Source organism: Perissodus microlepis, chromosome 20, assembly GCF_051167445.1.
Source record: "Perissodus microlepis isolate ML-2025 ecotype Zambia chromosome 20, ASM5116744v1, whole genome shotgun sequence".
Lineage (NCBI taxonomy): Eukaryota > Metazoa > Chordata > Actinopteri > Cichliformes > Cichlidae > Perissodus > Perissodus microlepis.
In genome coordinates this window covers 7286514-7310642 of record NC_140480.1, presented here as the reverse complement: position 1 = coordinate 7310642, position 24129 = coordinate 7286514, and the positions used below count along the sequence as shown (strand labels likewise).

Sequence of the window (24129 nt, the reverse complement as noted above, 5' to 3'; positions counted from 1 at the left end):
CTGTAGAGTGCGTGGACCCAAGAGGGATTGGAGGATACAGTAGACATAAAGTTACAAATGCAACACAGAGAGCAAAAGTGTGCAGCCTAAACCCGAAAACGTTAGCAGAACTTAAAAAATAATGCAAAAGATTGCCTCAGTTGCATTCGGTACTGCTAAATTTAAAAGCTTAAGTAAATTCGTTCAGTTCAACAGCATTTTCTTGGCCTTCACCAAAAACGCACTGCACTATTATATTCAAGAAATATTAAAATAATTCTCTCAAAAAGAATATAAAATGCTAAAGACATGATATGTACTTTTGAATATCTCAGTTGCAGATTTGATTAATCAAACTGTAAACTGTTAAAACTGTAAAATTCTAAATTGTACATATACCACCCAGATAGCAAGGAGACATTGAACAGATGTTGATTTTCCATCTGAACCATCAGAATCGTCCTGGCACTGTCCTGGTTCTGTTGTTGTTAACGTTTATATTCCAAACAATGACTATCAGAAATTTCTTGTAGTCCAGTTATTGCAACAAAAATGATATAAAACAACAGCCCAAAACAAAACTAGACACTGTGCTCTGATACAGTTATCCAGACTCTTGAGTTTCTAAGTTAGGGAACAGTTTACCAGCTCCAGACTTCTGTACTCAAAATGAATACAGTGTTATTCAGTCCTTTGCTAATAACTGAAGTAGCAGATGTAGTGCATAGATCACTCTAAATATTACCAAGAAGTTCATCAGCAGTTCTTGCGAGGTCACTTTAAAGGATTTCAAAAAGGAAGGAAGGAAGTCACATGATAGGGTGAGGCAAGGTCTCACCCGAAACCTCTGCTGATAATGATCCACACCCCTTTTCACACCTTGGCTCATGTCATGAGGCACATGGTCAATAGTGGGTCAGTGACCATCTTAAGGGACAACTCCCACTAGGGCTTAAATACCTGGGAATCTCCACTATTTGTTCTTAGAGCTGAAGAAGCTGTTTGGATGAGAGGTGAAAATTCTTCAAGAAACTCAAAGAAGTCCAGTTTCTTTCCAAGCTCCTTAGATTACTGTGACCTGGAACTGAGAACCTACACAGATGCGATGGGTCTTGGTGTTTACCCTACAGCTCTCTGAAACTCTATACGGGGTCTTTTTTGTAGATAAAATAACTGCATTTCAAAAATAAATTGGTGATCAGGAATTAAAAATAATTTAAATGTTTTAATTGTATTTTGTTTATATTAGCTAGACCAGCCATTTTCAAAGTTAAGAGTGCTGTGGCCCACTTAGATTCAGAAAATCCCCTGGGGCTCACCCAATCTTAAATCTTCACTCTAAAAAGAAATACAAGAAAACGTGATGAATTTACTTGAACATTTTATTCAAAATATATAACTAATATAGGCTTTTGGCTATAAATTGCTCATACTACCCAGTCATATACACAGTTTTAAGGCTAAAGTGTGACCCACCTGCCACTGGGACACGAACTTCGAAACAAGAGCAGTAAATAAGAGTAAAGAGTAATATCGCAAACTAACCACCTCCTATTCTCAGATTTAATTAACTTTGTATATAAATACAATGGATAGATGGAATGTAACTGTACATAAATGGGGCCCACCTGCAGTACCTTGCTAGCCCACCAGGGGGGTCGTCTCATATTTAGCTGGACTATTAGTCTTATGCTTATGCTTTTCTCCATTCGGATTTGTCATGTATAGTGTGTGTGTGTGTGTGTGTGTGTGTGTGTGTGTGTGTGTGTGTGTGTGTGTGTGTTTTAATCAATGTTTGTTTCCAGTTCGTATTGCTAAAATCACACACATCAAGGTTATATGATAAAAGTGATTTAAAAATCTGTCAGGAACTGTAAATCGGCGACACCGAGCCTCCAGTCGGCTGTATTTTGCAGTTACACATTTTCAAAATGGCTTCCAAAGAAGGACCGGTGTGTCAGATTTTCTCGTTCCAGGACTGGAAAGCCTCCCCTGATCCAATTCTTGAGCTCCCCGTACAGTATCTGACCCATACACCCTCTCCTATAGTGATAGATAACGGCTCCTTCCAGACCCGGGCCGGCTGGGCGGCTCCGGGGGCCGAGCTCGACCCTCCGCGGCTCCTGTTCAAGTCGGTGGCGGCGCGAAGCAGAGGAGCTGCCCGCAGTGAGACCCAGATCGGTAACGACATCCCCAATTTGGAGCCGCTGCGGTGGCTGCTGAAGAGCCAGTTTGACCGAAACGTGGTGGTCAACTTTGAAATCCAAGAGCTCATCTTCGACTATGTGTTTACACACCTGGGCATCACGTCAGAGGTGAGCGGAAGTTAAATCAGTCATTTGTAAGTGAAACGTTGGTCGGTTTGAAGGTTTTGTATCTGTAGTTCAGGATTAATTGAACAACTTAACTCCCGGGATATTTTCTGCTAGCTGTTTATAGTCATGTAAGTCAAGTTGACACCCAGACAATACATCAACACCACTTTATTATTATTATTATTTTTGCAGGGTAGTGTGGATCACCCCATTGTGCTGACAGAGGCGCCCTGCAACCCACTGCACTGCCGCCAGATGATGTCAGAGCTGCTTTTTGAGTGCTACAGCGTCCCATACGTCTCCTATGGTGTGGATTCCTTGTACAGTTTCTACCACAATAACAATCAAAGGAAGCTCCAGTCACCACACACGGGAATCATTCTGTCCTCAGGTTACCACTGCTCACATATCCTGCCGGTTATTAATGGCAGGTGAGGATCAACATGCACAAACGAATGATTTATATACAGCTTTTACTGTTTGCTCTGTTTTCCTGATTTTTATCACACACCGTAGTTTTAGTTCTTATCTGGTTTTTGTTCGAGGTTGGATGCTGTGAATTGTAAGCGCGTGAATGTGGCTGGGAGCCAGGCAGCGTCCTACCTGCAGCGCCTCCTGCAGCTGAAATACCCAGGTCACCTTGCTGCCATCACACTTAGCCGCATGGAGGAGCTGCTGCATGAGCACAGCTACACTGCTGTGGATTATCATGAAGGTACAAATATATCCATGGACATGTAACTACGCATTTGTTTTTTTTATGGGACAGCAATTAAATGCTTTAGATTTATGATAACTGAAGAATATTTTAGTAACATCAGTAAATTGCACACAGTGAGTTCCTCCTCAGAACTACTAGAGAAACAGATGACTGTGAATAAAAGGAGTGAGGAGTCAGCACAGAGGTGCATGCATGTGCTTTCTCCTCCTCTTGACTTTGCATTTCCTCTGTGCTGTGTTTTCCGCAGAGCTGGAAAAGTGGCGCAGCCCAGAGTTTTATGAGCGGGAAGTTCACCGTATGCAGCTTCCGTTTTCGAGTAAGGTGCCGGGCGGCTGTGTGAGTGTAGAGGAGCGGCAAGAGAGACGAGCTCAGCAACTTCGACGACTTCAAGAGATTAATGCTCGCCGCCGAGAGGAGAAGCTGCAGCAGGACCAAGAGAGGCTGGACAGACTCTTAGCAGTACAGGCAAGGACCTTATTGGACCTTTTAAAGTTCACAAGCACAAGAGTCGTCTCTCTGATGGCGCATTCCTGTCTTATTTATCAGTCAGCCTGTTTGTTTCTCTCATCTTTTTCCATTTTTTTAAACGCCTACCTTTCTATATTTCAATGGAACTGCCATCAGGAGGTTTGGATCTTGTTTTTAGGCCGGTACATGCATGCATACTTATAGTAGTTGTAACGGTAGTGCAGTGTTGACAAACAACATGATTTCTAACATAGCACCTGATTGGCAGATAAAATTTCATTCCATTGCACTTCCACTGGGATTGCGGGAATCATTTGCAACACTATGGGTGACCAAGCAAGAGCGAAAGAGAGTCGCAGAAAAGAAATGCATAATTTAGATGTTGGCAGTTACACTGCGAGTCAAAGACGATTGATTGATTGATTGTTCCAGCTGAGGATGGAAGACAATATGAAATTGGCACTCAGTAATAAACACACCAAACTGCTGAAGGCAATGTATGATTTTAGTTATTCTATGGTGTAAATCTGAGTTTATGTCTAGTAAGTAAATCATTTTTACTTATGGATGACCATAAACAAAAAAGCTACCCAGGGATGCATCATCAAAAGGAACTACGTCACCAGCAAGAGAAGACATGAAGATATGCTAAGAAATTTGTACTCTGTGGGCTCAAAGATAATTTTTTGTTTCATTGAAAGCTCAGACAACTGGTTGTATTGATAAAATTGTGCAGGAAAAAATCAGTGAGCTAGTGAGTTCAGACTTTCGATGTATATTGTTTGGAAATGGAGCTAAAAAGTAAAAAAAATATGTAAAATTCCATCTGTTCTGTTTAGAGTTTATTCATCCTTTCTCAGTATTTCACCTACTGATCATTGTGTGTGTGTGTGTGTGTGTGTGTGTGTGTGTGTGTGTGTGTGTGTGTGTGTGTGTGTGTGTGTGTGTGTGTGTGTGCAGGAGCTGCTGGAGGACGGCCTGCTGGATCAGTTTCACAAGAGTCTGGTGGAGCTTAACATGGATTCAGCCGAGGAGCTGCAGTCGTACATCAACAAATTGCAACTCGCTGTAGAGCAGGGTAGACAGAAGCTGCTGCACAGTGATGGAGCAGAGGGAAAGGCGGAGGTAGGTGTTCTGCCATCAAGTTTAAAAAATAGAATTCGGTTGTACTGACTTGTTTTTGCATGTGCTGCGCCCACATTTCCAGGCTCTGTGTCTGAATCAGTATTTGGATAAACAAATCTGTAACTGCTTTTTGGTAGAAAGCAGTTAATAGAAGAATGTTATGTATGACCTGAGCATATGACAGTGTTAGCACTGTATCTATAATGAGATGGTTATATAAATAATCCAGAAGAAGAGCTCAAGTTGTCAAGTTACAGTGAAAATGACTACAGAGCACAAGTGAAATTGAAATGATCCAATAATTAATTAGGTGTAAATGTCATTATCACGACTGTGCTGCGAGGCTCTACAGCATCTATGCTTGATTGCTGCGGTGGATGTAGTGCTCCTGACACAAAGCCTGAGGCTGTTCTGTGGCTCTCTGTCAGGTGTCAGAGCTGGAACAGCCGATGGACGAGACAGATGGAGTGGCACTGATGGATTCTGACTTCCCCGAGGACTCGCTGCCAGAAAAACCTGCTAATGTGGTTCAGGTAATGGCACAGGATACCTGAATGTCTCAGAGACATGTAGAGCCTCATTAATGCTGTGCAGGGAAATACCTGCTGCGGTCATGTGTGGCAAAATGTGTAGAAAAACTTCCAGTAGTTTTTGAGCATAACTTTGCTATTGAAACATGTGGTGGTGTCAATACTGTCATAAATTCACGTTAATGAAGGAGAACTTTTTTTCCCCCTCCTCCAGCCCGTGTTTAACATGGCGGAGTACCACCAGCTCTTTGTGGGGACGGAGCGTCTGCGGTGTCCAGAGATTTTGTTCCAGCCTTCGCTGACTGGAGAGGAGCAGATGGGACTGATGGAGACTCTGCAATATGTTTTGGCCAGGTAATGATGGGATGTAACGGTTGTACACAAAAGCACGAATATGCAGAGAAGTTGTATAAACACATAACCTCATCCTGATGAAGTTATTACAAGGAGCCAGAAAATGCTATGTTATATAAACATTCTTTTATTATTATTTTTTTATTAGTTTTTTACTGATGGTATTTATTTTTTTGTTAATTTTGTGAACTTTGATGCTTTAATCACAAATAGGTACACTCCAGAGCAGCAGGAGGCGCTAGTGAGCAATGTATTTCTGACCGGAGGGAACATGCAGTATCCTGGGATGAAAGAGAGAGTAGAGCGAGAACTGCTGGCCATGAGACCCTTCCAGTCACAATTCAAGGTACAGCCTGTGCTCTCCTAAAACCCTGTTATGTTTACTTTGTCAAAAAATCTGAAATCTTTTTTTGATAAGGACAAAAAAATCTAATATAGTTCAAACAGTAACCACAAAAAACAGAAAACAAGAGCTTTCAGGTGGACGTAAAACCCTGGACTTTAAGCTTTTGTGTTTTCTCTGGAAAAAAACTTGAACATAGTAACGGAACGCAAAACGCCACAAAAAGGTTGTATCGTCTCTTTAAAGCACAGGTGTCGAACTCCAGGCCTCGAGGGCCGGTGTCCTGCAGGCTTTAGATGTTTCCTTGATCCAACACAGCTGATTTAAATGGCTAAATTACCTCCTCAATATGTCTTGAAGTCTGAGGCCTGGTAATGAACTAATCACTTGATTCGGGTGTGTTGACCCAGGGTGATATCTAAAACCTGCAGGAGACCGGCCCTCGAGGCCTGGAGTTCAACGGCAACGGAGCTCAAATATTTTTCTAAAGTTCAACATGGGATGTGACATAAATATAAATGATCTAATGTACACTCACCATACACTTTGTTAGGTACACCTGTTCAACTGCTTGTTAGTGGAAATATCTAATCAGCCAATTACATGGCAGCTACTCAGTGCATGCAGGCACTGAAGTTCAAACCTAGAATTAGAATGGAGAAAAAAAGTTTAAGTGATTTTGAAGATTGTCCCACCCAGCCATCACTAGAGTTTACAGAGAATGGTCTGAAAAAGAAAACATATCCAGTGAACGCCCTCCACAGCTGACAAATCATGTCATTATGGACCAAAATGTCCTGAGGAATGTTTCCAGCACTTGGTTGAAGAATTAAGGCAGCTCTAAAGGGGAAAACGAATCCAACCCAGTACTAGCAAGGTGTACCTAATAAAGTGTCCAGTGAGTAGCCAGCCATGCAAATAGTGCATATAGTTAGATATGAAGCAACAGAGCTTGTTTCAAAATAAAGAAGTGAGTTATGGGAACCGTTATGGGATAAATGACTCCAGCTAAACTGTCCGGTCCTTTCAGATGTTTTGATTAGTGTTGAGATCATCTGAAGGTAACCTAAAACTTCTTCATAGGTGACCATGGCGTCTTGTCCGGCCTTGGATGCCTGGCATGGAGCACGAGGCTGGGCGTTGGAGCACCCTCCTGGAGCAGGGTCGGAGGGATGGATCAGCAGACAGGACTACGAGGAGAAAGGAGGCGAGTATCTGAGCGAGCACTGCGCCTCCAACGCTTTCGTTCCCATGAAGATCGCTAAACCCGCTCGCCCTGCTGAGCCACCCGTTACAATGCAAGCATCAACAGAAGCTCCTGCTGCCATCACCATGGTTACGTCAGATCCGACCCCCTCCTCCTCTACTAGTGCTGTTGCTGATGTTACCATGGTTACCATGTGAAGCAAAGCTCTCTGATATCCCCCCGACGTGTCCAAAGTTCAGGAAAAATTTCAGGATGAAGTGAAGGGTTTCACTTTGTCCTCTTTCGTTCAGCTTGACTCGGATCGTGCTTTTTCAACAACCGTCAGAAAGCTGCTGTCACTCCTGCTGAACGCTTTGGTCTTTGAATTCCAGGCGCTGGGAAAAAAACCCTAAAACGAGCTTGAGAGAGACAGGAAATGCATAACTGTAACTGAATCAGGAGTATTGTACACTGCTGTTCTTGGTGAAATCACAAGAGTTCATATTGAACAGGCATCAAATGAATGTTGTTAAAGGCCAAGAGTATTTTTTGTATTATTGTGTAAATATAATTTAATTTTGTATGTCTGTGTTTTTAAAAAACAAAACAAAAACATTTCCCCTCTCGGAGACCGTTGTCTGTCTTTTGATTGTCAAAGAAATCTGATATTTCGCATCTTCTGTCCCTTCTTCTTCTCTCCTTTCTTTTCCTGTTTTCTAGTTAAATGTTCAGTTTGCTGAATGCTCACACACATTCCCTCAAACACCTCTAGTGATATTTATACATGCAGCTAGTCTTAGTTTCTTTTCCCTAACTTTAGTGAAAACATTCTTTCATGCCAGCTTTAATTCTTTGTCCTGTAGGTTTTTATCAGAGGAATCCTTTTTGAGCTCTAAGTCACAGATTACAGAAAATCTGACCAGTAATTCGACCCCGGAACATGTAATTACTGTTGTGGGTGTTAAAGTGATTAGAGAGCATGAGACCACATAACATACTTATTTTGAACTAATGCCCTCAGGAAGACTTCACAGGGCGCCTTTAGGTAGGCAAAAGGTGTATAAGGGATCATTTGTGCCAAAAGCAATTAGCATACTGAGTTATAAGACTCTGTGATGTATTTGTACTGAAGTTTTATGTATGCATTTGTGTGACTGTAGGCTGAGTGCTGCCAGTATTTTTTTTATGAATTGATTTGTGACTTGGTGACTCACACACAATTTTCTGCTAATGTGGAGAATAAAGTTATTCTGTTCTAAATGCGACCAGAACAATGTAATAAAATATTTTTGGGTAAAAGTAGATGGGCTCTTTAAATGTAAAAAAAAATAAATAAATAAAATTGTGTGCTGCAGTATATTGTTCTACCACTAGATGGCACAAACGAACACAAAATCTTACTCTGGCTTCACTATTATTCAGTTACAAGCAGTATTTAGTGTTTTGTACTAATAGTTTATGTAAGTCGACTTATCAGCCAGACTGAAGGAGACACATTCTTACCACAGATTTCCTTTAATGCTAAAACTGATTGGACTTTATTCTCATGGAGTCGTTGGACAGCAGGTGAATCTGGTCTGCTGTTGACAGAGTATACATCTATACCTCCACACTCATCTGAAAATTTTGAATCTTGTCTGACACACCGTGAGTTGCCTTGGAGGGTGTGTGCATTGCATTGTTTCTCAGTCCACTGAAGTCTAATAGCATCATGTGGCGTTAAACTGTGCTCAAGGTTCAGAACGTTCTGCTTTTCCCAAAACAACTGTGTGGCGACCCCACTCATAAAATAGCCCCCGGTTTCCACAGCAGGGCTGAACTTGGCTAATCAGAGCCAACACAGGCCAGTGACTGCAGGTTAATTGGCTCAAATGTAACTAGAGGGATTAAAGGGCAAAAACAAGGCAATCTTTTATGTGTGAAAGCTAGTAACCAGGATTTATTTCTATGGCTACGCTGCAGTCCAGCCAGGCTTTCCTAATGATTTTGAGGGGAAAAAACCCAGCAGATGTTCTCTACCTTCTCCTTACCATTCAGTGTACAGCATTCACAGCAGGTGAATAATGTCCGACTAAGTTGAGATTCTAAAAAATGCAAAAAACTCTTTAATCCTAACAGTTTTCTGAGGTCAGGATCTCCAGTGGCCTTATTCTTCTCGCTGCTGTGATGCAGTTATTGTACACCCTACACACAGCTGTGATGCACAAGTCAAGCACTGCTGCTGATACTATAGGTACACCATGCAGATCTTGTGTATTCTTAAACAAGCCTGCTCTGTCTTGCACCCTGTTTGTGCCACCAGGTTGGCCAGTGTCCAATTAGGAGGATTTATTTGTGAGCTCCAGTGTTGTAGGTCAGCAGGAACGCCAGGCAGCTCAGAGCACATGTCACAGTCCTGTTGTAAAGGGGAGGAAAAAATAATGACCTGGAGTTGGAGCAGTGACAGATGCACAAAAGGTATTATTTTTCTTAATGGCTGGCCAATATCAGTTATGTTATTGCTTCTGTGTAAAACTTGTTGTATTGCAGACAGATCCTCAGTGAAATTATCCACTTCTCTGCCAGTTCGAAGTTCAAAGAGGTCTTCATGGTTGCGATATATGTAATAGCCTGTCAGCAGAGTGTCTTGTTGGCATAGTTACGGATGATGTAAACCGGGTAACAGTGAGTCTGGGATGCTTTCTTGCTCTCCTCCTGCTTTCTCTCTCGTCAGTCATGGTGTTTTTTTTTTAAACTGTAAACACACATGCAAACACGAATGTGACTCCAGCTTTAAACCTGCTGATTTAGAGACACGTAATGACTGAAATCATTAAATGAATCTAAAAATATGGGATCTGATGGATTATTGTAAATAGAAGTTTCACATAATCATTACATGTTCATGTACTTCTTTATCATTTTAAAGTCCAACTACATTTAAATAGGGCTTGTTTTTTGCCTGCAAATGTCACTTCAGTATCTCATTCCCTTCCCGGAGCTCACCGTGCCAGCTGCTGTCAGTCTGACTCTGACATGCTGCTCCAGTGGCTGTCTTGAATAAGACTTCCCCTCTGTTAATGCAAGCTCCTATAAGCACCCACAGTTACGGTTTACAATTAAAATTCACTTTGGTTTTCTGCAGAAACCTTTTAAAATTCAGTTAACATTGGAAAAGGTGATTTAAATGAGCCTAAAAGGGAAAAGTGATATGATGGTTCCAACACGATGATCTAACCCTGGTTTCCTGGCTGATAGTTCAGAGGCTTCCACAGATGCTTGATTAGATGTCACCTGGGGAGTTTGGAGTCAAAGTCTAAAACCTGATTTTTGCTGTGTTCCTCGATCCTTTCTTGAGCACTTCCTGCAGTGTAAAAGGATTCCCTAGTGGATCCCCGTCTGCTTGATCTGCAAGTTTAGATGGTGTGTGTCAAAAGTATAAATGCAAAGACTCAAGGTTTCCCTGCAGATGATTGCACTATAAGAAAGTGACCTGTCTGCGCTTATAATCTGTGGGTATGACTCATATTTTTGCTAAATAAACATTTGATGTGGTCAATCAAAGTAAAAACACATTGACATCATGAATTTAAATCCATTACTCCATTAAAAATTCTATCATGTACCACTGTCTCGAGTTTCCTGACTCCCAGAACGGGACTTTAATGATTCATCTTCAACGGACATGTTGGCTGCCGTCCAACCAGAGAAGCTTTATGTAGATGCTATACAATAACATCAACATTTGGAGCTGACTGACCCTGACACAGCTGGTATTTCCTGCACTGACAGAGAACATGGACAGTCTGTGAGTAGATAAAATTACTGTAAGGATAGTGTACTCAAAATCATTTGGAGTATTTATGCACAAGAACAGAGGCTATTGCAAGCTCATATTCATACTATTGACAAAGGAGCCATATAGTAACCGACTTCAAAAGCACAAATAAGTAACCTTTAAAGAAGATTCCAGCTGTTTAAGCCACTTCTCTGTTGCCCGTGAATATGTTATTCAAGGAACTGTGTGATGCAAAAGTAGAATTTTTATCTACTTAAAGGCTTTTTTTGTTTGAAAATACTATATATTTTTCACAGAGGAAAGTTGGCTGTGCTGCAGGAGCACTTTGAGAAGTTTGTGGATGTTTTAAAACAGTTTTTTACTCAGTGAAAACCTGTCACTTTTTTCACACCTTTGTAAGTGACTTGAACTGAACTACAAACTTTCCAGAGTTGCCTTTGAAGGCAAAAGTAGGCTATGCTTTTATACTAAAAAAGGTATTTGGAATCTGTCTCCTCATCAGCTGTAAAACGCTCGCTGGGTATATACTGATTATCGTTGTCATTTGCCTCTCTGACTGCGCAGTCTTGAAGGGAAATATAAACACAGACATAAAAGCTTTATCTCAGTGCGAACACGTAATCTCACATGGATCAGAAAAGAGGTCAGAGACACACTTTTATCCCTTGGGGCTGTACCCTGCATCCTCGGGGTGTGGACGGCCATAAAACTAGTTCCAGCTGATCCCTATAGCTGTTTATCTTTAAGAAACAGAAATGACAGTTACGGCTATACGTCAGCAACACTCAGCACTTTTACATCAGACAAGCACAACATGTCACAGAGTCACAAATGAAAAGAAAATCCTGTTCTTTAAAAGTTTAGTTGTGGTTTATAGTGAAAACAAAAATAGTGTGAGCCTCGCTACTGAAGCAGTTTTTATCAGTTTTGAAAGTTTGCTCATCTGCAGCCATTATGTTTATTTTAACACAATGCCAAAGAGGAAAGGAGTCAACAACAATGTTTAAAAAGCAACTGTTGATCATCAATCAGGAAAGGGTTTTAAGTCAATTTCCAAACAGTGGGAAGTCCGTCATTCTACAGTGAGAATGCTCAGCATATTCTCCTCAAGGTCAGGCTGTTCAACCCCAAACCAAAACCAACAAACCAACCAACTAACCAACTAACCAACCAATACCAAACCAAACCAACCAACCAACTAACCAACCAACCAACCAATACCAAACCAAACCAACCAACCAACCAACCAACCAATACCAAACCAACCCAACCCAACCCAACCCAACCCAATCAATCAATCAATCAATCAATCAATCAATCAATCAATCAATCAATCAATCAATCAATCAATCAATCAAACAGACCCAAGAGATACATCTCTGACTCTACAGGGCTCAGTTTGCATTTTAAATATTAAAGTTTGTGACAGCATAATTAGAAAAACACTGAATAAGTGTGGTTTGCTTGGAAGGGTTGTCAGGAGAAAGTCTCTACTCTCCAAATCAACTTCTGGAACAATGTCTTAATAATAAACAGCACCATTTTTGTCAAAAACCAAATAACATGTCAGCACAAACACCTCATATCAACAGCCAAGCATGGTGGTGGAGGGGTGATGATTTAGGCTTGTTTTGCAGCCACTGGATCTTGGGCACCTTGCAGTCATTGAGATGACCTCTGTATACAATATATATATTGTATATAATATATAAGTATTCTACAGTCAGATGTGAGGCTATCTGTCCAACAGCTAAAGCTAAAGAAACAATAAAGGTGCTGCAATGATCCAGTCAAAGTTCAGATCTCAACATGACTGAAATGCTGTACCGGGACCTTAAGAGAGATGTGTATAAAATAATGTATGCCTAAATATCATAAAAGAAGACATGTTACTAGAATAATGAGGATATATTTAAAAACCCCAACACAGTCATATTTCTCATTTTTAACCCCCTTTTAGCATTTACAATTTAAAACCCCAAACCTAATTTAGACGCTTTCATCATTATAAAGCTGTTGTTGGAGAGTTTTTCAGATATTAGCCGTCTGGCTTCTCCTAATTATAACTCAACTAAAAGAGATTTGCATTGCGATACTCAAAACACCAAAAAAAGTACATTTGATAAACTCTCTTCCAAACCTTGATGTGAGCAGATTTATACAGGTTCATTTGTTTTATACAGTCCAAATCAACCAGCTGGAGAACTGTGCTGGACACTAAAACCATTGAAGTTTTTTCAAAAATTATTTTTTCATAATTAATTTATATTCTACAGTTTTTTGTTTGTTAACCACTTAACTTTTGCCCCCGAAAGGAAGACAAGTCCACAGAGTGTGGAAAGATCGATGTTTCCACAACATCAGCAGCACAGGCACTAAACACACAGTCTCTTTGAGAGTAGTTCCAGGCACTCATTTGCAATTTGCAAAAGGTCTCACTACCACACACACACACACACACACACACACACACACACACACACACACACACACACACACACACACACACACACACACACACACACACTATACTTTGACAGGAGAGACCATGGCCCTGTCTCACTCTGGGATTCATTACCTTTTGCAGGCACCTTGTCTGAGGCCGATGAAGTCATTATAATGAATCTCTGCTGTTATGAAAAACCTTGTAGGTCTAGCTGTGCAAATGATCCATTTTCATTTGTAAGAAGAAAAAAAGGCTAAAATATCATTTAAAAAATTAAAACGTGTAGACAGAAAATTATTTAAACCTGTTTTAACCACAGCACTCATCATGTCGGCTTTTATGATGCTGCTTTATTATCTAGCACAGACATCTGGGACAACACATCTGTGGAGTTGAAAGTGAGGCCATCGTTTATTAAATTGAGTTGTATTTGTTTTCACTTCTAATTAAATTGAAGTGCAGTGAATCAGAGACACGGGTCCATTAGGCAGACATGGGACTGGGACATTTTCTTTTGATGACCAAAGGCAGCGTGCATTTTACGTGAGCGAGCGGCACGTACGTTAGCGGCTCTACTTCTATCATCATCAATCAGTGCAATAACCCTTTAAAATGCAACAGTGTAGCTGATAAGCGTTGTCGCGCTGACCTCTGCTCATTGATGGTTTTACCTTTATTTAATCACAGCAACGGCCGTAGTGTGAAGGGTACGTGTTACTTCTGGTGTTCAGACTAAACTGGGTTATGTTTGCTTTTTAGATTTTCCTTTTTTTTTAGATGGCTTAAGCTGTGTTGCCACATTTCACACACTTGGTGTGCATCTAGCTCTCTGACTGTGCTGAAATAAAGCAAACATGCTGGTTGAGCATCCTTGACTTTGGTTGCCAAGTCAAGCCCAGAGAATCTGCTGCTAAAGAGCACGCAATATGGACACATCGCAAAAGCGCATTTCATTAAGATTGTGTAAATTGTATTTTAGCAACAATCAAACGAACATTTGGTTAACTTAATTATTCAGGATCAAAACACGCTCACGCAAGAATGATCCTCATTCAGGACTTGGGTCTTCTCTTTGTGGATCTGACAAGGGTCCATATTCCCTAATGGCATTTAAAAGGACACAGCGTTCAAATGGTTTTCCATTTCCTTTAGTCAGCTCCCAAATGACCGACAAGTCTTTAAACACAGTGAGGGAAATGGTAGAGAAAACACCTCTGAGGTCTGAGACCACACTACTTCTTTTAATTGAATGGCCTGATACCATCAAATGTCTCTTTTCTGGATATCAAATAACGGTTTACTGGGGCGAAACTCTTCCATTTAAATACAAGCTATTAACCAGTGTCCAGCACAGTGTAATTACCCAACAGGGGAACAGCAGTGGCTGTAATCAGATGTAAAACGACCTCCTCCTCTCCCTCCTCCTCCTCCCGCCTCTCCCAGCAACAGGTCTAAATCCCGTCTGTGCATGGCTGTGCAAAGCTTGTGTTTGCTGTGAACAAAGGCCTGAATTCATTTCTTTTCATGCATTGTTCCTGATTTACTGTAAACTGGAGCAATGATGTTTCGGGCAGCAGTCGAGCATGCTAAGAAGCACCCCGGTGTAAGTAATCTTTTAAATTCTCGACCAGTTTTTAGGTGTTTCAAATTTTGATAAGCCATGTCCAGCTTCGTTTAACATGTAACTTACATTTTAATAGAAATCCATCAACTGCATTTCTGAAATTTTGCTTAGGATAAGTGTGTTGAAATTATTCAGACATGCTTCACTGAATGAAACAAAACCAAAGCTGCACTAGAAACTCAGTCTGTCACTAGCGAGGTTGGATAAACACTTGAATCCTAGGATGGTTCTTTTTTTTTCAGCTCGTTAGAACAGTATTAAACCCACAGGTTTATATATTTATTGGTTTAGTCTATGCTCAAAGAAAATATTGCCCAATGTTAAACGTATAACAATTGCTGCACATAACTGATTTGATTCTAGTGCCTGTATTAAGGCAAACTTCATGACATCCTAAGTAGTGTATGTATGTAACAGGTAAATGAATTGGTTAAAGCAGCAGGTCTGTTTAGAAGTCTAATTTTGTCTCATCTAATCTTATCTTAGCTCTGTTTCAGTCTGTTAAATTGCTCCAGTTGCTCATTTCAAAATCAAGCTGAACTGAGAAGCTTAAGACATCAAAAACACATCAGTGACTTCCGCAAACCCCTTAAATCTAAACTGACAAAAATCTAAGCAGTTCACAAATGTTTAGTAAGAAATTTTTAAATTTGAGTTGTCCCTACAGGGCAGGGGATTATTTTTGCAGTTTTTAACCGGCTCTGCTGTCAGAGAGGGGAGTGACAGAGTTTTAACTTCTTCTCACTGGCCTCCCAGGAGAAGGGGAGAGAGAGAGAAGCAGCGGGGAAGAAATCCGTATGAGACTCTACCAGCGCTCCGTGATGTGGTCTATCATCCTGACAGGCAGAGATACTGAGAGACAGACTCTAAGGGAGAGCGGGAGTGAGGGAAGAGCTGCAGGAGGCAAATCCCTGTGAGACTTTACAACCCTCCTTGATCAAGTTACAACAAACAGAAAGAAGGAGAGACTGAAAGGCTGTTAGAGAGAGTCCGAAAGTCTGAGCCCCACAGACAGAGAATGAGCCAGATGAATGCATCGTTGGTCAGATGGGAAAGTAGACCGAGAGTCAGGGAGACAGACAGAGAGGAGATGGAACCAGTGATTAAAACCAGAATGAGACAGACAGACAGGTGGTGGCAGCACTAAGACAGAGACAGACTAAGGGTCAGTTATACAGACTGTGTCCAAAAATACACTTTTCACAAGTGTGTGAATGTCAGAGAATTCCTGTACCCTAAAAAAACGGCACATGGAAATCCAGCATGTAAAGTTCCTTAGAGTCAGTGATCACTAACCTCTTAATAAATACCTTTGTGCATCTGTGGCTTCGTAAAGATGAAAAACACTTGCAGCAGTGCTAATGTGGACCAGGAAGACAAGGCACAGTTGGCATATTGGAAATAAATAATATGGCATGCTGCACACTATTTCTTTCAACTATCCAAAAAATAAGCAGGCAAGTGCTTCTTACTTGGCACAAAGATTAACTGTGAAAATTGGTGTTTCGGTGACGGCTCAGGCAGTGTAAAGCTCATTGCATAAAGTCAGTCTCCACGGGGGATGTCAGAGCAGAAAAATCGCTGCTTGCAAAGTAAAGCTTTTCCAGAGGACTTGAAATTAGGTCTAATCAACAGTGGCAGCACATTGTTTTGGTGGGGTGAACCAAAACACATTGTTTTATTGGACCAGATGGAGTTCAGCAGGTTTGGTGTGCCAGCTGTAAAACACGGAGGTGAGGGTGGGTTTATGTAGTACTAAATCACACATTATGAAAATAATAATAAAAAAATACAGAAACTTTTCTTCTTTTACTGTATTTTTTGTGTCGTTTTACACTCAGTGCATCAAATTTGAATTTTATTTACAGCGTTAAACTAGAATTAAACAGTTTTATCTTAAACAAATATTTATTTGTTTGTCATTTTATTTATGTCATATAATTTGAAATAACAGGAAAATTTTGTAAAAGCAGCAGCAAAAGTTTTTTTTTTAAAGAAGGGATAATTATTCTCAGAAGTTACTGACAGAGAAGTCAGAAGTACAAAATTTCCCTCTGAGTATAATTATATAAAACACGCACACACGCACACACATGCGCCAGATGTGTGTCAGCACGTTCACTGGGATGATGCAGGGTGATGGAGCAACAGCAGGCCAAGACTTAATCCCCTGAGCTTCAGTGGGCCAGCTGCTCAGATCACCTCTGTTACAGCAGATATTAAGTATAGACTCAGTTTTAAATCGAGTGTCTGTTTTTGAATAAATTATGCTATTGCTGAAGGCTGACAGCTAATTTAGAAGAAAGTTTCTCACAGCTGAATAAGTTGGCTCACATCGCGCCTCACCTTAGCTTAAAAAAAAGATGTGCCGCATCTGTCTTGAAATTCAAGGAATGTGCTTTTTCTTACTGAGACATTCGACTTGCAGACTGTCAGGAGTCACGAGGCTGAAGATGATGCAGTGCTGGAAAGGACTAACAGCTTCCCATCGTGATAATAGTTATTTAACAACCTTTAACCTTTCTGTTTTTTGTGACCGACAAATCTGGATTTTCTTTTTTATTCTCAGTCATGGAGGTGGGGATTTAACACACTTGGATGCTGTGATGACAAATCTGAAAATGACAGGTTAGCTGAAGTGTAAAATAAATAAATAAATAAATAAATAAGAAAATTTGGCTTCACCAAGAAGAAACATCAAGCGTCACCAGTGAACTTCTATCCCAAAAGAAAGAACAACGCAGCCCACATGTTCCCTAAAAGTAACATACAAAGAGACAAGTTATACTACCCTTCCTGTTATTGTGCACATGGTAACAATGAATTTTTGTGAATATATTCAGGGTGATATGAGTTTATCTTGAATAAGGACTGCAGAATGACAAATAAACAAAAATGAAAAATCAGCCGAAATAGAAATAATGCTCCAAACGATCATTTGAAGGGAGTAAATGCCAGCTCTGTTTTTCTAAATCACATAAGACAAACAAACTGCTGCAGGCAGAAAAATATCCAGATTACTTCTCTGTATATCAGCCCTGGATGTGGCAGTCCCTGGGGTCTTCATCTGTCTTCAGGGTGGTCTGCGAGGCATCTGGCTGAAATGTATTTTAGCAGCTTTCCTGAGTTTCCTGAGCTCTTTCTTTTTAAGTCAAACGTCCATTATGTTAAACCAAAACAGCATCCTGGCCTTGCAGCAAAAAGTACAGCTGCCAATACACCAGTGAACAGTGTGGTTCAGATTAGCATGTAGGCGTAAATGTGTTGTCTTTCACAGTTTAAGTGTAAAATATGTGTAGAAGCCTAATTCTAATTTTTCTGTAGCTCATCCCCCAGTTCTTCTTCATTTGTTTGGGAATGGGCGGAGCATCCTTGTATCTGATCCGGCTGGCCAGAGGACCCCATGTTACGTAAGCACCCTTAAATTTCTGACTTCTGATCACGTGTGAGAACTTTTTAAAAACATCATTTAATTGTTCGTTATCATTACTGTTTTTCAACTGACAAAAAACAACAAGCTAAAAGTCATTATCCCAACATCTTTTAATGAAACGTGTCACAGCTGGGAGACCCTGTGTTTCCTCAGGTTTGCACATCTGTTTAGTTTTGTTTTCACTTTAATTGCATGCAATTTCCAAAGAGCAACCAGTCCCCACCTACCGGATGATCACAGATGGACTCCAAACAGAGAAAGGACTTAGCCGTCCTTCTGTGATAGGCTTGATTTCACCCTGAAATGCACATTTGTTAACATTTATTCAAAGGCGTGCGGAGAGGAGATGAATAAGTGTTTCACATTCTAAGTGGAGGGATTTGTTTCAGGATGGTTTCTGTCACAGGGAGTCCTGCCTACTCTTATCCTTTTTGCTTGGACTTTCTCTTCTCCTGCTGTTACCCAAGCGCTTGATATAAGAACAACAGCAGACATGGCTAAGTGCTTTTTACAAGACCTCACGGGATGGAGCACTGTCTTGTTGTTTCTTTAGCTTCTTTCTTATTTTATTTACCAGTTGAACAAAGCAGGGATGAAACAAAAAAGCTCTCAGGAGAGAGCTTGATTAACTTTTCATCAGATTTAATTATTTAATTTTCTGTGTGTCTTCAGCTGGGACAAGACCAACAACCCAGAGCCATGGAATAAACTTGACCCGACTTACCAGTACAAGGTAAGGCAGCACATGAACTCTAATCTGACTGTGTTTTACTGTCGATTGATTGTTAAATCAATGTACACAAACTTTCTACTTTCCCCCCCAGTTTGTGGCCATCACCACAGACTACAAAAACCTGAAGAAAGAGGGACCTGACTTCTGAATCTCACAAACCAGAGTGTAATTAAAAAACCAAAAAAACCCATAAAGGATGACAGATCCTGATCTTGGGTCAGACTCATCCCCTCTGCCCTTCCTACACTCAAGAAAAAAAAATTCTTTGGCCTCATAAAAATGAATAATTTTATGTAAAATGCATCTGAAATTATCATTAAGAAAACATACTTGGTATAAACTGATAAACTGAATGTAAATAAATCAAGTCCAGAAATAATTACTTGTGTAATAAAATCACATGGAATATTTACATCTAGTCAAGTTACTTATAGTTAGCATTTTGGACATAAATATTATAAATACGCTGCAGACGGGGGAAACAGAGTCCAGATCAGGATGCGCCTTTAGTGTCTCTGATTCTGTGTGATGTTTGCAGAGCTGCTGGTGACCTGGTTAATGTGACCGGGATTGTCGGTCAATCAATCCTGAAGGCCCATATGCATGATAGAAAAACAGGCTTATTTCCACATATATGCACAAACTCAGCCTTTATAATATGTCTGGCAACACATTGCTGGCACCGGAGCAATGGTTTTGCATGTTCAGACAATTGTAATCACAAATACAAACCCATCATATTGATCTGTTTGAGAAGGTTTCATGCTATTCAAATATTTATATATAAACACACAAGTAGTATATGAAAATATAGTCAGGGTAGGGTAGATCTGTTTTATGTGTTGGACAGAAATCAACTGAGTTGCCTTTAATAAGAAGAAAAAGTCAACTATTCTGTATCTAGAAATGATTGATCATAAAAGTAAAATGAGGAGATGAAGCCTGTAAATGCTTTGTAATGCTTTTTGCTGTGGTTATTACTTACTGAAGGTTGTATTTCAAACTTCTGTATACACTCTTCCTCTGTTGCTGATTTTTTTGTTTTCCTCATTATTTGTGCAAGTGAGGAGCTTTAATTGCACCAGCTTTTCATAACATGACACTGGCCTGCTGTGCTGCATCACAGTGAAGGTCATATTAGTGTGACCAGACTGCATGTATTCCAACTGTCACATGATTGTAGGTTTAGCGGCCACTAAATTCAGCGATGACTGTGTAAGTTATGAAAAAAGCTGAGATGCATTAACTTTGCTGAATTCTTTCAATAAATAAAGTGTTATTTGTGTTTAGAAGAGCCTTTGTTGTCACTCTGCGCTTTCCAGCGCATACACAGGTGACTTTCCTCAAACACCTGCACCGAACGGAGCCAGATACAGATCTTTTTCCACACCTACGCAATCAGTAACTCTGATGGAACCGATCCATCTGTTGGCAATGCAGCTGTCACTCTGCAGCCTGATTAGTGTTTTTACACTGTGTGTGGTTGCATTTTGTATTTGTGTTTGTCCGTGTGTACCAGTGTGTGTGACAGGAGCTCAGTGTCTTTGATGAGTGACAGCCAAGGCAGGACGCTCAACAGTCCTCCCCCTGAAAGACTTTGATGTATAACCTGTGCACGTGTCCTACACACACCATCTTATTTTCCATTAATATATAGGACATGAAAAAGTCTTAATTCACCTCTCGTTTCTTTGTGTTTTGCTGGGAATAGGTGCAAACATACACAAAATATAAAAACAGTCTGCACAGTTCTTCCAAGCTAGTCAATATTTGGTATGACCACCTTTGTTCTTCAACAGAGACTGAACTGTTTTAGGCAGCTTTCCTATAATTTCTTTTAATAGTCTTCAGGAATCGTTCTCTCCTTCTCTTGAAGGGCATCCAAAGCTCTTCTTTGGATGGTTGGTCCTTTTTGGTTTGTTCTCTGTCAAGATGATTGGCCTCCCCAGATCCCTTCAGTAATGTTGAGGTCAATGGGGAGGCCAATACATTGTGTGTTTTTCTATCCAGGTATGCTTTTACTGTACTGGCAACATATTTGGGATCATGCTGAAAAATGAAGCTACTGACAATCGGGTGGGTTCTACATTGTACTGCATGATAGACCAAAATCTGATGATACCTTTCTGGTACCAGATCCCCCAAAACTCTGACTGATATCCATCTCCAAACTATAACAGAGCTCCACTGTTTTTTACAGATGGCTGTAAACACTCACTGTTGTCGTTCAGGTCCTGTGCCAGGTCTTTGCTGGATTTACTTTCCTGTTTTTTAAGGATATGACTATCAGATACCTGCCGACCACTTCTTCTTTTGTCCTCCTCTTGTCCATTTCCTTCACATTTTTGAAGGCATATCGCACAGCAGGCTGAGATATTCCAAGTTTTCAGCTAATAGCTATTTTTGAATCACCTCGTTGGTGCAGAAATACTATTTTATGCCTGTCAAACTTTGAGAAATGGGAACAAATTAGTTGTTTCTGAGACAGGCTGCTAGTAAAGTTCCTAACAATTGCCAAGTTTCCTGTTATGTGTAGACACAACATTGGTTCATCCTGTGAGTTAGGTGCATTTTTTACACATGATTAATTCATATGTCAGTATTAAGTCACTTAATAAATAGAAGACTGGACTAAAACTGAGTGAAAAAGCAGCCAATGTCCAAAGAAAAAATCTGAAAGACCTTCTGAAAGCTTGTAGCACTGTTGCTCAAGACAACTTTAAAAGATTACAGGAAAGCCTGGCTCATTGGAAGCAAAATATAAAGAAATTAAATTACATTAGCTTACACATAAATCACACTGACTTAATCTAAAACAAGGTAATACATTTAGTATGTTTTCCATATTGCAAACAAAAGCAATTTTTGTTCAGTTCAATAAACTTTGTTGGGCTTCAGCATCACCGAATATGCTAAATATGCTAAAACAAAACCAAGTAATCTTACAATCAACAAGAAAAATGAAAAAAAAAAGGAATAAACACATAATAAAACCACAATTTTCACATTTAATTGGAATATTGGATGTTTTGCACAGTGTAAAGTGCAGCATTAAAGTATTAAGAATATTTATATTCACATCTGTCTCCTAAAATAGTGGATGGTGGGTGAACAAACATACAGACTGAAATATAAACAAGAAAAAAACAAATTCAGATTTTAGGCTCATACGGAACGCCTCTTCATCTCTACTTTATGTATGCTTGTTGTTTTTTATAAGCAGAGAAAAGTAAAATGAACACAAACTGAAGGAACTTTTAGGAGAACGCCCTTCTTACTCAAGCGTACACGGATTACAAACGTGATTGTTTTTGGGGGCGGATCTCTTGGTTTTTTTGGCTGAAGGTCAGTCTCATTTAAAAAAAGATAATTTTACAAAACAGTCAAACAAACAAAAAAATACCCTCTGAAAGAAGAATAGTGAACATCAAAAAATTCTCCTCCTTGTGAACATCACAAGGACGGCTGTGGCAGTAAGGAGAGCTAGGACGACAGAACATGAGGGGGTCAAACGGTTTCGCGCAAACCCACAGGAGCTGTCAGGTCATGAGAAAGAGGCACGGAGATGAAGCAGATGAGCTGTTATTTTTGTGTTGTGGTCCTCCGTGTGTGCATGTGTCTGTGTGTCCTTGGGTTTGTTTGTGTGTCTTTTCTGACGACAGAGCTGAGAACATCCCTGACCTTTAACCTGTGAATCTGCTGCCTGGTCTCTATGGAGGGCACACATTCCTCTGGCAGAAACTGAAGCAATGAACTTCATCCAAAACACTGGAAGACACGACTGACGCAAAACAAAAGTCCATTCAGTTTGTTGGTAAATTAAATATTTAATGCTCCAATAGGCAGCAGCAGCGCTTCGTGTTTGATGCTAATTTAGTGCTGCTTTACAAAGCACTCAGTGTCTCAGGGGAAATCCTCTCAGAATAATAAATAAATACATCAAAAATGAAATATCCTCTCAGCCCAGAGAGACAGAAAGAGGAGGCAAGCTCTTTTTATGTGTCTATGGGGGGTAAAGATGTTACTGCAGAGAAACAGTGGGAGAGGAAGCTTTTAAATAAACAAAAATGGAAGGTCTGAAGGTTTAGTAAAGATAGTCAAGGATTCTGGTGTTACATAATGCTCTCTTCTTCTCAAGTATTTTATAAGGTGTCAGTGTTTACTAGAATTATGCAACGACATAAGGCAACAGTATTTCTAAAATAAAAATGGGGTTTGTGATCTAATTTCTAATAACAATGATAATAATATATATTTTTATAGGTGCCTTTAAAACACTCAATGACGCCTTAATAGAAATTAAATAACAACATTTATGTTTATTTATGTTAACAGCTGCTTGCTTTTGTCACGAGCAGCTGTGGTGATGTGTCCAGCACCTTGTGAGTCTGTGTGTAACGCTGTTAAACACGGCTCTGTGGTAATATAAAAAGTAAAAGGAACTACTAGTTTTGGATGCTGTGGCAGGGGTTAATGGACACAGACCGTGTGTAAAAACTGGATGTAGTGTCTGATTCGAAAAGGCTGCATACCTGGGGGATGCTGCTCTGCTGCTCCTTTGATCCTCAGTAAATAATTTCCTGATGAGTTTATGGTTTCAACTGCTAATTTTAGGTCTTAATTATTAAAACATAAACTTTCTTTTTTAATTCACGGTCCCACAATAAGGCAGGGAACGCTTTTAGGATAACCCTAATCTGTAATTCACCTGTCATATAGGCCTACAGTTTCACTCAGTTTCCCAGTCACGTTCCGTGCCATGCTCATCATGTCAGATTTCCAAAAGCTAGGATAGGACTTCAAAAATGCTGTTTTACTGCAAGATCTGTTGAAAGAAATCACTTAAATAGAAACTGTTTGACAAAGTGAAGTAAGCTAAAAGATTTTACAGATTTTTTATTTTTTTATTTTTTTGACGATTCATCCAGGAGGTCAAAAAGAACCTAGAACAACATCTAAAGATCTGCAAGCCTCACTTGTCTGAGTTAAGGTAAGAGTGCATGATTCAACAATAAGAAAAAGACTGGGGACAACAAATTAGGTGAAAATCCAGGCTCAAATTGAAATGCTTTTGCCAACTTCCAAAAGGCGTGA

The 24129-nt window shown here is 40.1% G+C and overlaps 2 protein-coding genes across 2 annotated transcripts; both read left to right on the top strand.

Annotated features, from left to right (window-relative positions):
• The first annotated feature begins 1881 nt into the window (after positions 1-1881).
• Positions 1882-8375, top strand: actr5 (actin related protein 5). The gene is made up of 9 exons (XM_084918040.1): positions 1882-2294; positions 2487-2725; positions 2840-3009; positions 3263-3480; positions 4444-4608; positions 5037-5141; positions 5353-5492; positions 5706-5838; positions 6919-8375. The coding sequence occupies exons 1-9, from the start codon at positions 1911-1913 to the stop codon at positions 7237-7239; spliced, it is 1875 nt and encodes a 624-aa protein (XP_084774166.1). The 5' UTR covers positions 1882-1910; the 3' UTR covers positions 7240-8375.
• A 6308-nt stretch (positions 8376-14683) lies between these two features.
• ndufa4l2a (NDUFA4 mitochondrial complex associated like 2a) lies at positions 14684-20327 on the top strand. Its single transcript, XM_084917946.1, has 4 exons — positions 14684-14848; positions 18194-18279; positions 18975-19035; positions 19127-20327. Exons 1-4 carry the CDS (start codon positions 14804-14806, stop codon positions 19181-19183), a joined length of 249 nt encoding a protein of 82 aa, XP_084774072.1. The 5' UTR covers positions 14684-14803; the 3' UTR covers positions 19184-20327.
• The last annotated feature ends 3802 nt before the right edge of the window (positions 20328-24129 follow it).